Below are 14,556 nucleotides of genomic sequence, written 5' to 3' on the forward strand. Positions count from 1 at the left end.
ATACCTGTGCAACTACCACCAAATCAAGATAAAGAATATTTCTGTTACCCAGAAAGACCCCTTGTTCCCCTTTGCAGTCATACCTCATCTCTGGTTCATCCATTGGTCTGCTTTCCAACCCTGTGGATTAGTTTTGTCTGTTCTAGAATTTCATGTAAGTGGAACGATATATGTAAGCTTGTGCCTGTCTTATTTTGACTAGCAAGTTTTTTGAGATTCGTTTATATTATTGTATGTATCAGAAGTTTGATTCTTTCCATTGCTGACTAGTATTCCATTCTATGAATATACTGCAGTTTATTCATCTATTGATAAACATTTGGATTACTTCTGGGTTTTGTCTATTTCAAATAAAGACATGAATATTCATATACAAGTTTCTTGTGGACATACATTGTAATAATAATAAAACCCAGTGATTTCATGGTTATGTTACAAATTTTAATTTACAAATTTAGTCTCTACTATTTGCCTGTTCTGAGAGTTTGCTAAAGTGTTTTCCTGTACATTTGAATTAATTACTGACATCAAAGGAAGAATTTCGGTATACGCAGAGTCTGACTTAGGTATGGTTTTGGTCCTCATAGTTTAGGCAACCTATAATACTTAGATATAATCATTTCTATTCTCATTATCATTGTGGTAATGACTCACATTGCCCAAGTTTTTATCATGTGTCAGATGATGTTGTAATCTTTTTACATGTATCATGTAATTTAAGTCATACAACAACTGAGGTGGCTTCTGTTACTATCCCCATTTTATAGATGAGGAAGCTAAAGCACAGATGGTTCAGCTACTTATAGTAAGTAGTAGAGCCAGAATTATTGGTGGTTGGATTTCCAGTCCTGCCCATATGATTTTATTTAACTTGTAATTATAATATGTACCAATAGTACTTTACAATTAATAGTACCATGTAAGTGCTTCAGTGAAAAATTCAAAATTTCAGCTTGGGGTATAGAAATGTTTTCTCCCTCCAGTACCCTCACTTGCTTCTGCTGCTTTAGCACAGTTCAGAGTCATTATATCCACTTTCTTTGCCTTGTTTTGAAAGTCCTGCTTTACTTGTTTCTGTTATTAGCCTAGTCCTTATAGGTGTTTGGGTTTATGACCCACTTGCATCAATGGCAAGAAGAGATAGAGTGACCCTCATTCCTCCTTTTTTGTAGGGTTAAGACTGCAGTATGAAATTTTATAGCTTTTATGATTAGAAGTATAATTTTCAACAAATTATGCTCTCCATGCATCAGTTCCCCTCTTTAAAATAGGGATAAAAATTATTATTTACCTTCCAGGGTTTTAGGGTTATATAAGAAAATGAACTTCTGTTTCTCAGTACATATTCCTTTGATAATTATTAATGTTATTAACCAGTAGACCTGCTTTTTTTTTTCTCTCTGTGACCTCTTCCATTTATATCATAATTTGGAAGTTTTTTTGTTCTGGAAATAATTTTTCTAAATTTTAGATGAGACTCACAAGTCTTGATTTTCACATCTTCACTCCAGGAATTTTTAGCAACAAATTGCCTCTGAATCTAACTTTGTTTGCAAAGTTTTGAGTCCCTAAAATTTGATTAATTGTGTATAAGTGGTCTGAAATGGGTTACACTAAAACACTGGTGCTGTATCCTAGTTTTAAGTTATTTATCTTCTGATCTAGACTGACTATCAAAGACCTAAGTATTTTTAGTAAATCAAGTTAAATGAAATCTATTTGAATCAGCTTAACCAGTGTGATCCAAATAAGGGCTTATATAACTGGAGTTTGGGGAAGAGTGCTATAGATCTTTTAGTAGGCCCGAGGGATATGTAGGGTATAAAATATACATTATCTTTTTTTCCTCCAGAGTATTCAGAATATAATTAATTATGATTGCTTAAACAGGTTCCAGCAACAGATAGAAATGCTTTGAGTTCACTCTGGGGAAAACTGGCCTCTGAAATCTTAATGCAGAATTGGGATGCAGCCATGGAAGACCTTACACGGCTAAAAGAGACCATAGATAATAATGTGAGTTACACTTTTTCAGGGTGATTTTCTGAAATTTCTATGTATCCTTCATACTTTCTGATAAGGAGAACACTGTGTACTTTAAAAAGGAAGGAGGAAAGGGAGGGAGACTAAACTAAAATGTTGACCTGATATAAAAATCACAGTGGGTTAGTGGGTTGATTAGTTTTACTGAATCTCCTTGAAGGAAGCTGTCAAATTTCTTTTGGCTCTTAGAGAAAATAACTCAGTTTTCATTTTTGTTAGAGCTGTGGTGCCTCTTTGATCTGTTCCAGTGGAAATGACATAATACTCTTAGTGCCACCCATTATTGAAAGTCTAATGCAGAAGATGACAGTTTTCATCTACTATTAATGTCTAATAAAACTTATTATGAAGTGTTTAATTTAGTCCTTATAAAATGTTTTCTGAAATAAGTATAACTTAGAGCCTCTGTAAAAATGGCTTAGTGGACATTGTTGAATCTGTCTCTGAGAACAGGGAAATTTTGAATGTCAAGGGTCATGCAGAGAGTAGAGTGGTCTGGGGGATTGGACTTTGATCATAATGATCACCATGCATGCTTTAGAAGTTTCTCATTTAAAATAAAATTCTGAGATCAGCCATGTTTATTCCCTTTCATCTTTTCCATATATTAATATTTCCTATGTATACCTTTTTTAATCCTTTAGTCTGTGAGTTCTCCACTTCAGTCTCTTCAGCAGCGAACATGGCTCATTCATTGGTCTCTGTTTGTTTTCTTCAATCACCCTAAAGGGCGCGATAACATTATTGATCTCTTCCTTTACCAGCCACAGTAAGTTATTTCACTGTATAGTTTTGACTTTAATTATATGAAATCAAATAGGATTTTTAAAATTTAAAATGTACTTCTCTCTAACATTTGAATTTGTTGTCACATTTTTTCCCCTCTTCATGTGGTAGATTTGCTTGTTAATTAAAAAAGCTTACATGTAACTCTTAAGTAAATTATTTGATAAAAGTATACTCTTAAGCCCTTTAAAATGCTATTTAAGTTTGGTCCCTGGGCCAGCAGCATCAGTATCATGCAGAGTCTCAGGCCTTATTCTAGAAGAACTAAATCAGAATCTTCAACGTAAGAAGAACCCAGGTAATTCATGTATACATTAAAGCTTTAGAATTAAGGCTCTAGGCCATATTATTTGGAAGGAAGATATACTTTCCAAGAGAATTCCTTTTATATCCTCTTTGTTCCATCATCCAGCTTTTGGTGATAAGAAATTCACTGCTTTATGAACTAGACTGTTCTACTGTTAGCTAGAAATTCTTTTTAAAAATTTATTCTTCCATTTGAGGTCAATGCCTCTGAATATTCTATTGTTTCTTATTTGGTTGGAGCAACAGAAAACTAGACTGCTTTATGAAAATACTTCAGATACTTGAAGATAATTTTCCTTATTTTTCTTTCCTTCAGGCTAAATATCTCTAGTTTTATTAAGTAATGTAGTTTGTCACATTCCTTAGTATTTTGGCTGCTGTTCTTAGGTAACCACCAGTTTATCCACAGCTTTTTAAAAATCTGGATCTTTAAAATTGAAAGCTTATTCTAGGATTGTTATCTAAGCTTTATAGATTACAGTGGCAATATTAGCTCCTATGACCAGTACATATACTTATATTAATTTAGCTCAAGATTGTATTCTTGGTGTGACTTATTGACTGCATTGTTGGTTAAGTCTCACATAACACTTTGAGCCATATTTTTGTTATTTTTAACTCAATTTAAGATGGAGATCCTAATACATTTCAGTTGATTTCTGCTTATTGTCTGTCAAATTAAGATTTTAACATTTTTTTCTAAAATGCATATTTAATTTACAGAAGTATAGTTTAGGAATAGATGGTGTAATACCCATCTAATAGAAAATCAGTGAACATTGAACAGTGTAGTTTTAAATTTTTTTGTAATTTTTTAAGTCTTGAAAATAAGGTAATAATACGTTAGTGATATTTTTGTGTAAGTTGATGAAATATAGTCATCTAAACTGAGTCACATGAATAAACATGTTCTTTAAATACTCAGTTTAGTAAGATTTTTGAGACTATAAAATATTTGACCTCTTCAGTTAAGTTGTTAACATAATCATCTGGACTTTAAATTTAAGAGAAATGAAGTTACTGGTGGTGATACAGATGAAAAATATTTGCCAACCAAGAATTGCCAGTAATTTTTAAATGTAGAAATGGAGGTTTTTTTGTTTTGTTTTGATTTTTTGATGTGGACCATTTTTTAAAGTCTTTATTGAATTTGTTACAACACTGCTTTTGTTTTTTTGGCCACGAGGCATGTGGGATCTTAGCTCCCCAACCAGGGATTGAACCCACACCCCTGCATTGGAAGTCTTAGCCACTGGATCACCAGGGAAGTCCCAGGGAGCCATTTTTAAATGGTTTAAATTGTGTTTTCTGCATTAAATGCTAAATGTTCCCCTGAATCTGTCAAATAGAAGCACTTTTATCAGAAATACGCTTGGCTTATTTTTTGTATTAACATCACAACTTAAGTTCAGTATTAATGTATTTAGTTAGTATTTGCATGACACGCTGGTCCAATTTGTTAAAACTGAACACAGGCAAAGAAGTTTTCATAATAGGAAATTATTTCGGTCTTCCCTTGAAAAAACAAAACTACATGGCATTAAGTGAGGTAGAAGATGGTGATTCTAGCATTAAATTTTAAATGTAAATTACAAGAGAGAAGATTTTGTAATTTACATGGTATTATAGTTATTTCTTCTTTTATTAGAGATGTTCAAGTATGCCTTCTAGATTCACATTATTCACTAATGTGAACATAAAAGCTTCATTCTGTCTGAGCTGTTGTTCCTCCTTTATTGAAGAAACCCTATTTTGTGGGAAATCTAAAAATTGTAAAGTTATATGTTTTACTGTTTTCTGGATGCTATGATAGATTGTAATCTGGAAAGTTATATATAAGTTGTAGTCCATATGTTGCATTAAGTAAAATGCTCTTGGGAAAGGTTAAAAAAGAAAAGCCACTGTGTACTAAAGTAAGATCCTACAAGGGTGGTATTATTTTGTTCTGGCTTTTGGTATAGGAAGCGTGCAACTTTATTTTTACAGTATCCTAGGGGTTGATTTATGAAGAACAAAGCTGAACCAACCTCAAAAAGCCTGATGTATAAAACCAGAATGCCGTTATTATTTGCAATGAGAAGTGCTTAGGGGACTAAGTACATGAAACATGACCACATTGTTCTGACCCTATAGGTTTAATACATAGGAAGCTGTAGAATACAGAAGATTCCTTTATGAATATTTGGAATCAGAATAGAAAATTTATGTGACTGGAATGTTTCATGGCACCATGAGATTAAGCATTGGGTTAACATTTCCATTTCCACAATAGGAATATCCTTGTCATAAGGACCAGATCATGCACATTTTTTGACATGTTATGTCACCCTAAACATTTGGATGGGCATTTCCAAGATTTGCTTTTTACTTCTCTTTTTATGATTCCATTTCATATCAGTATCTCTCACTTTGCTCCTATCTTCCTTCCCTGTCCCCCTATGTTGATTTAAATATGTTAATATTTTGTATCAAGTTCTTCTCAAGTCTTCCTGATCTGGTAGTTTTCTCTTACTAAATTGATGAATCTCTCTCTGCTCTGGTGCATTGTTTATTTAATCCTTTGAGGGCCGTCTTATTTCTGTTATACTCTGATTCTTGAGAAGTACCTTTTTCATGCACCCTTTGGGCAACCATTATATTTTGGAAGAGGCTTTTTTATTTGTGATACTGACAGTTGCAGTCTTATGCAGTAGTTGAGACATACCAATAATGGATGAATCTGGAGTACCCAGAAAAATGATTGGTAAAACATTGCAAGAAATTTGGGGATGTTGGTGAATATAAAATAGTTATATACCTATCTTTAATGTTAAACTATCCGTGCATCTTACAAAAAGAGATGTTTGATGAGAATTTCAAACTCAAGAATTGAGGGTATATTTCTCAATATTTATGGAGATTAATCGAACATGCATTCAAAAGAGATTAAAAGTAACATTATTATGTAGTATTTTGCCTCCCTCCTGAATAATACAGCCTGTACGATTGTCTTATGAGTTGGTTGATATCCCTAGAATCATGGCTGGGAGTAAGAAGAGCCTTCCCTGAATGAGCAGATTTGACTCAGACATTGGATACTGTAATAGTTGGCTCTAATCTTGATACCTAGTAGGTGGGTTAAGGATCGATAAGTACAGCTCTTCTTGAACTCAGTCATAGGAATCCCTAGGCAATGGCTTTCCATGCTACTGCTTACAGGTAGACTCACTCTGCTGAATTTTTTTTTTTGGATATATTTATTTATTTATTTACGGCTGCATTGGGTCTTTGTTGCTGTGCGCAGGCTTTCTCTAGTAGCGACAAGCGGGGGCTATTCTTCACTGTGGTGCATGGGCTTCTCATTGCGGTGGCTTCTCTTGTTGCGGAGCATGGGCTCTAGAGCACAGGCTCAGCAGTTGTGGCTCACAGGCTTAGTTGCTCTACAGCATGTGGGATCTTCCCACACCAGGGCTCTAATCCGTGTCCCCTGCATTGGCAGGCAGATTCTTAACCACTGCGCCACCAGGGAAGCCTTCTGCTGTAGTTACATATGTATCCAGAAAGGAACATTAAATTCAACTGATTTTTTAAAAATATTTTTAAGTAATGAAAGGAAGTATACAAACAAGGAAAGTAAAAATATTCAAGCCCACTGTAAAAATTCTGTAATACAAATAAGGGGGAAACAGTATGGATTAATCCCTGACAACCTTATGGCTTATATGAAATCAAAACAATATATTTAATTCGTTAGTGGAATCATTTATTTAGATATTAGAAATAGAAAGGTAGTTCAGTTGAGATTGCAGAAAATTTTGTTAAAGATTAAAAAAATCAAACTTCTATAAAGGAAAACAATGCAAAAAAGATTTGTTTTTTAAATTTTAAAGTAAGGTAAAGGTTCATGGTCATAGAAATAAAATTAAAATAACAACTTAGAATTAAGACAGTTAATTATCAAGCTGTATTCTACAAGTAGGCTTAATGCCTTCATTTGCATTTCCATGGTTCATATACAAAAAAGACAATACCTTATGCCATTAAAAATCTGAATAAATTTTTAAAACTAGAAATTTTATAGCATGTACTTTCCAGACACAAAACAGTAAAGCTAGGAGTTATTAAAAGTTTTATAAGTAACTGAATCAAAGAAGAGATTAAATGTTGATAATTATGAAATACCTGCCAAAGCAGCACTCAGAAATTAATTCATAGCTTTGAGTACTTTTTCAACTTTTAAAAACTTGAGTAAAAAGTACAGAAAAACAGAACAAAGGCACTGAAAATAAAATTAGTAATATATTAGTAAATGTTGAAATTACTAATTTTGGAGCATTAAAAGAACTAGGTGTACATGGGGAGATATTCTGCATCCAATTTTGTGAGGCAAATAGGACCAGCCCTATTAGAACATTCAGTAAGATCCTCTTACCCCCTCCAAGACCCAAATCAGATATACACACTGAGGAGAAAAAAACATTGGATGTTGAGAAGAAAAAAATACTGACATCAGAATTATCTTTGGCAATATTATTGTTACTGGTGAATGGTTCTTAAACTTTTTGGTCTTGAAACTCTTACACTATTAAGAGTTTTTGAGTGTAGTTTCGTACGTGTTGGCTAAATTTATTGATATATACTGTATTAGAAATTAAGAAATTCTAAAATATATTTATTAATTGACAAATAGTAAATTGATTATAGTTATATATATTCTTATGAAAAATAACTTTAAAAAACCAAATTTAGTGATGAGTGGCATTGTTTTACATTTTTGCAGACCTTTACATTTCTGGCTTAATTGACAGCTAGATTTTCATGTTTTTTTTTCATATCTGATTTTCATTCAGTCTGTTGTGATACGTCATTTTGTTTGAAGGATAAGAAGAAAACCAAGCCTCACACATACATGTAGTTGGGAAAGAGAGGTGTTTTAATAGCCTTTTCAGATAATTGTGAATATCCTTTTTTGATCATACACCAGCACTCAACAAGTAGTAATTTCTTAAAAGGTACTGAAATGTGGGATTTGAAACCATATCATTCAGTTTTCTGGATTCTAAACTATACTAGAATTCTAAATTATATTGGTTGATTTTGCAATTTAAATGGATCTTTTACCCATGCATGATTTTATGACCATATGCATTGATTGTTTGGGAAATACTGGTTCAGGGAGTTATGCAGGTATTCCAACATATACAGCACCATTATACAACACCAAAAAAATCACATTCATTAATTTCACTACTAAACCCATTAGAAAATGCTTTTCAAGTATTAGAAAATAGTCAAACTCTTGATGACAGATACAGATTTTCCAAAATTTTACCCTTTTTTTGAAAGCTCTGATTTTTATCATTTGTTTTTATTGAAGGATAGGCTCAACTTTATTATCTGGAAAATGTCTGCCAGATACTCAAGTCTGAATGGCTTTGGTTTGACTGTCATTCTTTCAAGTAAAAATAGTGTTCTATGAGAAAAGCAGCTGGTTCACCTTGCAACTCAATCATTGAACATGAACTTTTCCTTAAGACAACCATGACTCTGTAGTGTACAGCAGATCTTTTACACACTTCCCATTTTAGTCATACAGAACATTAAAAAGATAAATATGCATGGTTGAAATTTTTGAAAATTAATAATTTGTACTGCCTAATCAAAGATGTAGTTGAAATTGGCATTTTTTTTAACTGTAAGAGTGTGGTTATTAATAACAGTGACTAGTATAGTATGATGCCACTACCGTGATTTGTGCTAAGGTACCAGATGATTTCATTTTTTGTTTACAATTCAGTGACTTTTAGTTACTTTACCAAGTGGTGCAGCCATCACCATAAATCAAATTTTTGAACATTTTCATCCTCCCCATAAGAACCCTGATACCATTTGGACTATTTTTTTTAAACAGAAGTAGCCTGTTCGCAAAATGTGAAAAAGAAAACTCAGTAATATTACAGTTTTAAAATTTCACCAAAATACGGTGCTTACCATTTTCACTTGCCATAGGGTCAGGTTGCCATCGTATTTTCTTCCTCATTAGTAATGTCTTAATGACTTATTCTGATTTTTGCTTGATTCTTTTTTTCGCGTGAGAATACACCCAGTTGGCTTGACAGATCATTGTTTCAGCCATTTTCCTAGGTTGCATATTCTTTAAGTAGAATAGCTTCTAGTAAGTGTGTAATTTGCATTTGTATGTCTACAGTCAGTATGCATTTTTCAGTTGTCTCTGATAGGTAGTAGGTATTAATGGAGAAAGTATCATATTTTTCTGTTTTTAATTTCCAGTAGCACAGGAATACAATTTAATGTGGTTCATTGAGTGCATGTTAAATTGATAGTTTATATAGATTGTGATTTCAGGCTTTTTTTAAAATACGAAAGTACTGTGGAGATAATTTATACTTTTGTCCTTGAAGTGAAAGTTTAGATGCCAGTGCAGGTTAAGTCTCTTACATCATATATATTATCATTTCTGCCATAATTTATTCTGAATCCAAAATGGAGATGATTTACACATTTGAAAAATGTTGAACTTTTAAGTGTAATATAATATGTAAGATAAAGTATCAAGTGTAAGCTAGAACAGTGTTCGTAGGCTATTAGAGATGAGGTTTTGCCACCAAATGTAGATGCTGTTAGGGAGAAGAATGCATTTGTAATACAATGCCCTAGTTACTCTCCAGTTGTAAAAAGAAAGATTCAAAGTTCAGTTAGCAAAAGAATGTTTAATTTGTTTTCTAAATAAAGATATCATAAATATCCTAAGAAATTTCAAGTTTTACTGTTAACAGTCAACTAGATCGTGTCTAGAATTTGTCCTGATTTACCCTCTGCCTTTATTTTTCCTAAACTTTCTCATTGTTCCTGATAAGAAAACTTTTTAATGCAGGTGTTTAACTGATTTAGCTCAGGATGATCTCTAAAAATCCATCTTCTGCAGTTCTACTAAGTCTTGCCTTTTTGATTTTTTAAGCCTTTCTGGACGTACCTTTCCCTTTTTTGTACCAATTCAAAGCCTGTCTGTTTTTCAAGCTCCAGCTCAGGTTTACTTCTACACGAGGTCCTGTATATTGTGCCTACCTTATATTGATAATTTAGAATTTAATTATTTACTGTCTTTTTAAAAAAACTTATAATTGCCTTATCTCCCCAACTAGATTATAAGCATATTTGAGAGCAGAATTTTTATTCTTTATGTCCTTATAGTATCCCTCATATAATACTTAAATTTTTTTTTTTGGTGGCATATTTTGTCTTATCCTTTGATTTCTAAATGTTCTGACTTACAATTAGAAAATACTGTAGAGAAAACTTCCATAAAATTGTACAATTAGGGCAGGGCTGTGCTAGAGGAAAAATAAACATTTTTACTTAACCATCATGAAATTACACTTCCAAACACAATAAATACTGAAGCTCTTGTTTAAAGGAAAAATTAATTTCAAGTTAGATTTCAAAAATAGGGGAGGTATAACCTCCTTTCTTGCCTAATTTATAATCCAAACAAATAACATAACAAGTAGTTTAAGAACCTGCTTAGCTAAATACAGATGTATTATGCATGCTAAACACACTGTAAATATATAACACTTATCAGTGAGACCTGGAGAAGTCAGAGTCCAGTGAAGATGAAAATTGGTTTGACTTTTAAATTTTGATTGATAGAGAGGAAAGGAGATGGATGATAAGAAAGAGAAGTAGAACAAAAGAGCACAATGGTTATGTACAGGCTGTTAAATAACTATTATCTATGGTTTTGTTTTTGTTTGAACTAAATATATAATTACTGATCCTACAAGAGTGTGAACTAAGGTAACGTCCCCAGAATCACCCTTAATCCCCACTCCCTTCCTTTATATATTGATCTATATACATTACATACATACATACATACATACATACATACATACATACATAGGAAGGATCACTTCTGCCCTAGCATGTTTCAAAGTCAGCCATGGTAATGCTGTATACCAGGAGTCTGCAAACTATGGACCATGGGCTAAAATGTCTTGTGGCCCACTGCCTTTTTTCTTATGGCCTGCAATCTAAGAATGGCTTTTACATTTTAAATGGTTGGGGAAAAAAATGAAAAGAATAATATTTTGCAATGTGAAAATTATATGCCATTACAGTTTTAGTGTCCATAAATTTTTATTGGAACACACATTTATATATGGGTATATCTACACACACGCACACACACACATCTTTGGCTGCTTTTGGATTGTAATGGCAGAGTTGAATTGTTGTGACAGAGATCATATATTATTGCCCTCTCCCTGCCTCACTCTGCTACTCAGTGCACTTTGAATCCCAGTGACGCTGCTCTTGTACCTGGACAAAGTTTCAAGTGCCATGTGTATTACTATACTGCAACATTTTACTTCTTTTAGAAAAGTGGACTCAAATGTGCTTAAATGTTTTTTTTTAATAAATGTATTAATTTATTTATTTTTGGCTGCGTTGGGTCTTTGTTGCTGTGCGCAGGCTTTCTCTAGTTGCAGCAAGTGGGGGCTACCCTTGCAGTGCACGGGCTTCTCATTGTGGTGACTTCTCTTGTTGCATGGTACGGGCTCTAGGTGCGCGGGCTTCAGTAGTTGTAGCTCATGGGCTCTAGAGTGCAGGCTCAGTAGTTGTGGTGCACTAGCTTAGTTGCTCCGCAGCGTGTGGGATCTTCCCTGACCAGGGCTCGAACTTGTGTCCCCTGCATTGGCAGGCGGATTCTTAACCACTGTGCTACCAGGGAAGTACCAAACGTGCTTAAATTTTAAGGCACAGTGCAATGGGAATTATTTTGTTTCAAATTAGAAAGCAAAGCATTGAACTGACAATGTAGATATGCTAAGAGAATACAGTATACATCTACATAACCAGACTGTAAGCACTCATTACAATATTCCCAACTGATTACAAAGCAACTGTCAGAAAAATTAGGAAATTTAAAACAGAATATCTCATCACAGCAGAATTTCCTCACAAAAATTAATGAAAATGAGGCTTCAACCAAAGTAAGTTTCTGAGCGGCTCTTTTGTTAACCAGATAAGGAAAGCCATTTACCAGTGGTGATTTTGTTAAATTCTGTTCAGTTGCAGTGGCCAAAGAAATATGTCCAGAAAAAATGAACTTGTCTAAAACTTTTAGCCTTTTGGTGAGAACAGCTTCTCAGAATTGAAAATATTGGGAGCAGCATCAGTAGTCAATTAAAATATAAAGTATATGATTTTTAGTGGTTTTCCTGGGCTCTTGATGAGTTGAGAGATGTTTACCTATATGGCTAGTTGTTGGCTTGAGGAGTCAGTGACGGATTTGAAGTGACTGAAGAACGTGCCTCTATGAACGGTCTGTGGAACAACTACAGGTGAAAATGTTTTCAAAGTTGAAGAAACACTAATTTAGTACAGCCTGAAGTGGAATCTGCTAAGATGTGTTAAAACTTTTGGTGGCAAATATGTGTGGAGGAGAAAAATACTTATTAGTTGAACAGATTTACAAAGCTTGTGAAAATGTGAGGTGTTCAAAGCCTATAGTTATCCATTGCATTGTTCATTTCCAGGTACTTTGTGGGGAAAATTCTTGAATCCATGGTGTATTACTGAACCATTAGTGTCAACAGTGAACTTCATTTGCTATCGTGGACTTAACTGTTCTCAGTCCATGAATTTTTGTCAGATCAATAGAATATCTTGATTTTTCCTGCTACCACAGTGATAGGATGGCTTTGCAGTGGCAAAGTTTTGTTGTGACTTTTTTGAGGTTGGGGCAAGATTGAAATTTTCCTGAACGAAAAATTGCCCTCAACCACTATTATCAAGCCATGAATGTCTCTGGAAGTTAAGCTATAGACTTGATAATGTTTCTGAATTCTACCTAAAATTACAAATCGGAACAGTACTTATATGCAAAACTTATACTCTGGTAGTCACTTTGATAATGCCTAACATAGCATAAATCCTATGTCCAGCTGCTTTATACATTTTCCATTCTTTCAAAAGTTAAAAGAAGAAATGAGACTCTCATTCCCACACACGTTTGTAGTGGACACGTTTTTTGGGCTCAAGTTACAATTCCAGAAAGTTTTAGACCTTATTGGAAGTATTGGGTTGGCCAAGAAGTCCATTCGAGTTTTTCTGTAAGATCTTACAGAAAAACTGAACCTTTTTGCCAACCCAATACAAAGGAAATTTCTGTATTTGAAAATTCATTTAACTGTGCAATTGAATCAGAAGCAATTTATCTGCAGTGTAATGATATACTAAAAGGCAGTATCAAAAGCAGAACTTAACAGAATTCTGTAAAAGCCTTCCATAAAAGCCTTCCAAGTGATAAATATGCTCAGTTAAAATCTTATCAGTTGATATCAGAGGTCAGATATGTAAAATCTCATTACAGATCAGCATTAACAGATAAACATTTGCAATAAATTTTAGTGATAGGGATCTCTAACTTTGAACACAGTTAAGCACAGTTACCCTATTAAAGGAATTTTATTCTTCTCATTAGTAGACCTGAATTATAAAAAATTATAGTCAACTATTATATTTTGCGTTTTGTCAGTAAAATATTTTGGAAATTTGTTTTCTTGTTATTTAGGTACCTGATTAATATTCTCAATCTTGCCTCTCGACCTGCAAACCTAAAATATTCATTATCTGCCCTTTACAAAAAATTTTGCTAACCCCTACCATATACTCACATAAGAGAGATGATTTTTTAAGGAAGTCATTCTCCAATAAAAACAGTGAAGTTACACATGCTGCAAGGATACAGAGAAAGGATAAGTAAAAATAAATGTTTAACATCATATAAAATAAACTTACAGTTTTTTATTTTGTATGGATAAATCTATGAATGAGTTTCATAAATGCCTACTAAAATTACCTACTTCAAAACTGATTAAGAACACCAGTCATGCTCTGCTGTACATGATGTCTCTGATAAGAGTATTGAGGCAATCACTTGTACTGAGTGAACATTGCATTTAAAATTTTCTGCCTAAAACTCAGGCTTAATTTTTCAGATAATGAAACTTTTAGCTGATTTGTGTAGTTATCTTTTCTTAGAAATTGTTTTATTCTCAAGTGAGTGTTGATTATTTTTATACCTTACCTTTTTTAGAGGAAATTTAGGGAGGGCTAAGTGGGACTAGATTTTATTTAAGTGTTAGGTTACTATCAGATTCTGGGGTCCTCTAAAGAGTTCAAACAGCATTTTATGGGGAATCTGCAATATGACAAAGTATAAAGATTTATTAACATTACAGTCTGGGAGAACTTGGAAGATAAGGTATCTGAGCTGGACCTTGAAGGATGGCTAGAATTTAGGCCTTTAGAGGGATGTGTTTGGGAGAGCAGTCCATATGGAGTGAGTTTTAAGAAGTGAGGGAAGCAAGAGGCAGTCAGTGGTGGTGTGGTGGGAGATGGATCTGGATGGGT

General features: G+C 33.5%; 1 protein-coding gene across 1 annotated transcript in view; it reads left to right on the forward strand.

Moving 5' to 3' along the window:
• EIF3E (eukaryotic translation initiation factor 3 subunit E) overlaps positions 1–14,556 on the forward strand; it is a 50,806-nt gene that overhangs the window by 16,301 nt on the left and 19,949 nt on the right. The window contains exons 6-7 of the mRNA XM_007446531.1: positions 1,891–2,016; positions 2,688–2,812. Of these exons, the coding sequence (XP_007446593.1) occupies positions 1,891–2,016; positions 2,688–2,812 (251 nt within the window). The remainder of the gene's footprint in view (positions 1–1,890; positions 2,017–2,687; positions 2,813–14,556) is intronic.

The sequence above is a fragment of the Lipotes vexillifer genome, unplaced genomic scaffold (assembly GCF_000442215.2).
Source record: "Lipotes vexillifer unplaced genomic scaffold, Lipotes_vexillifer_v1.1 scaffold327, whole genome shotgun sequence".
NCBI classification, from domain to species: Eukaryota; Metazoa; Chordata; class Mammalia; order Artiodactyla; family Lipotidae; genus Lipotes; species Lipotes vexillifer.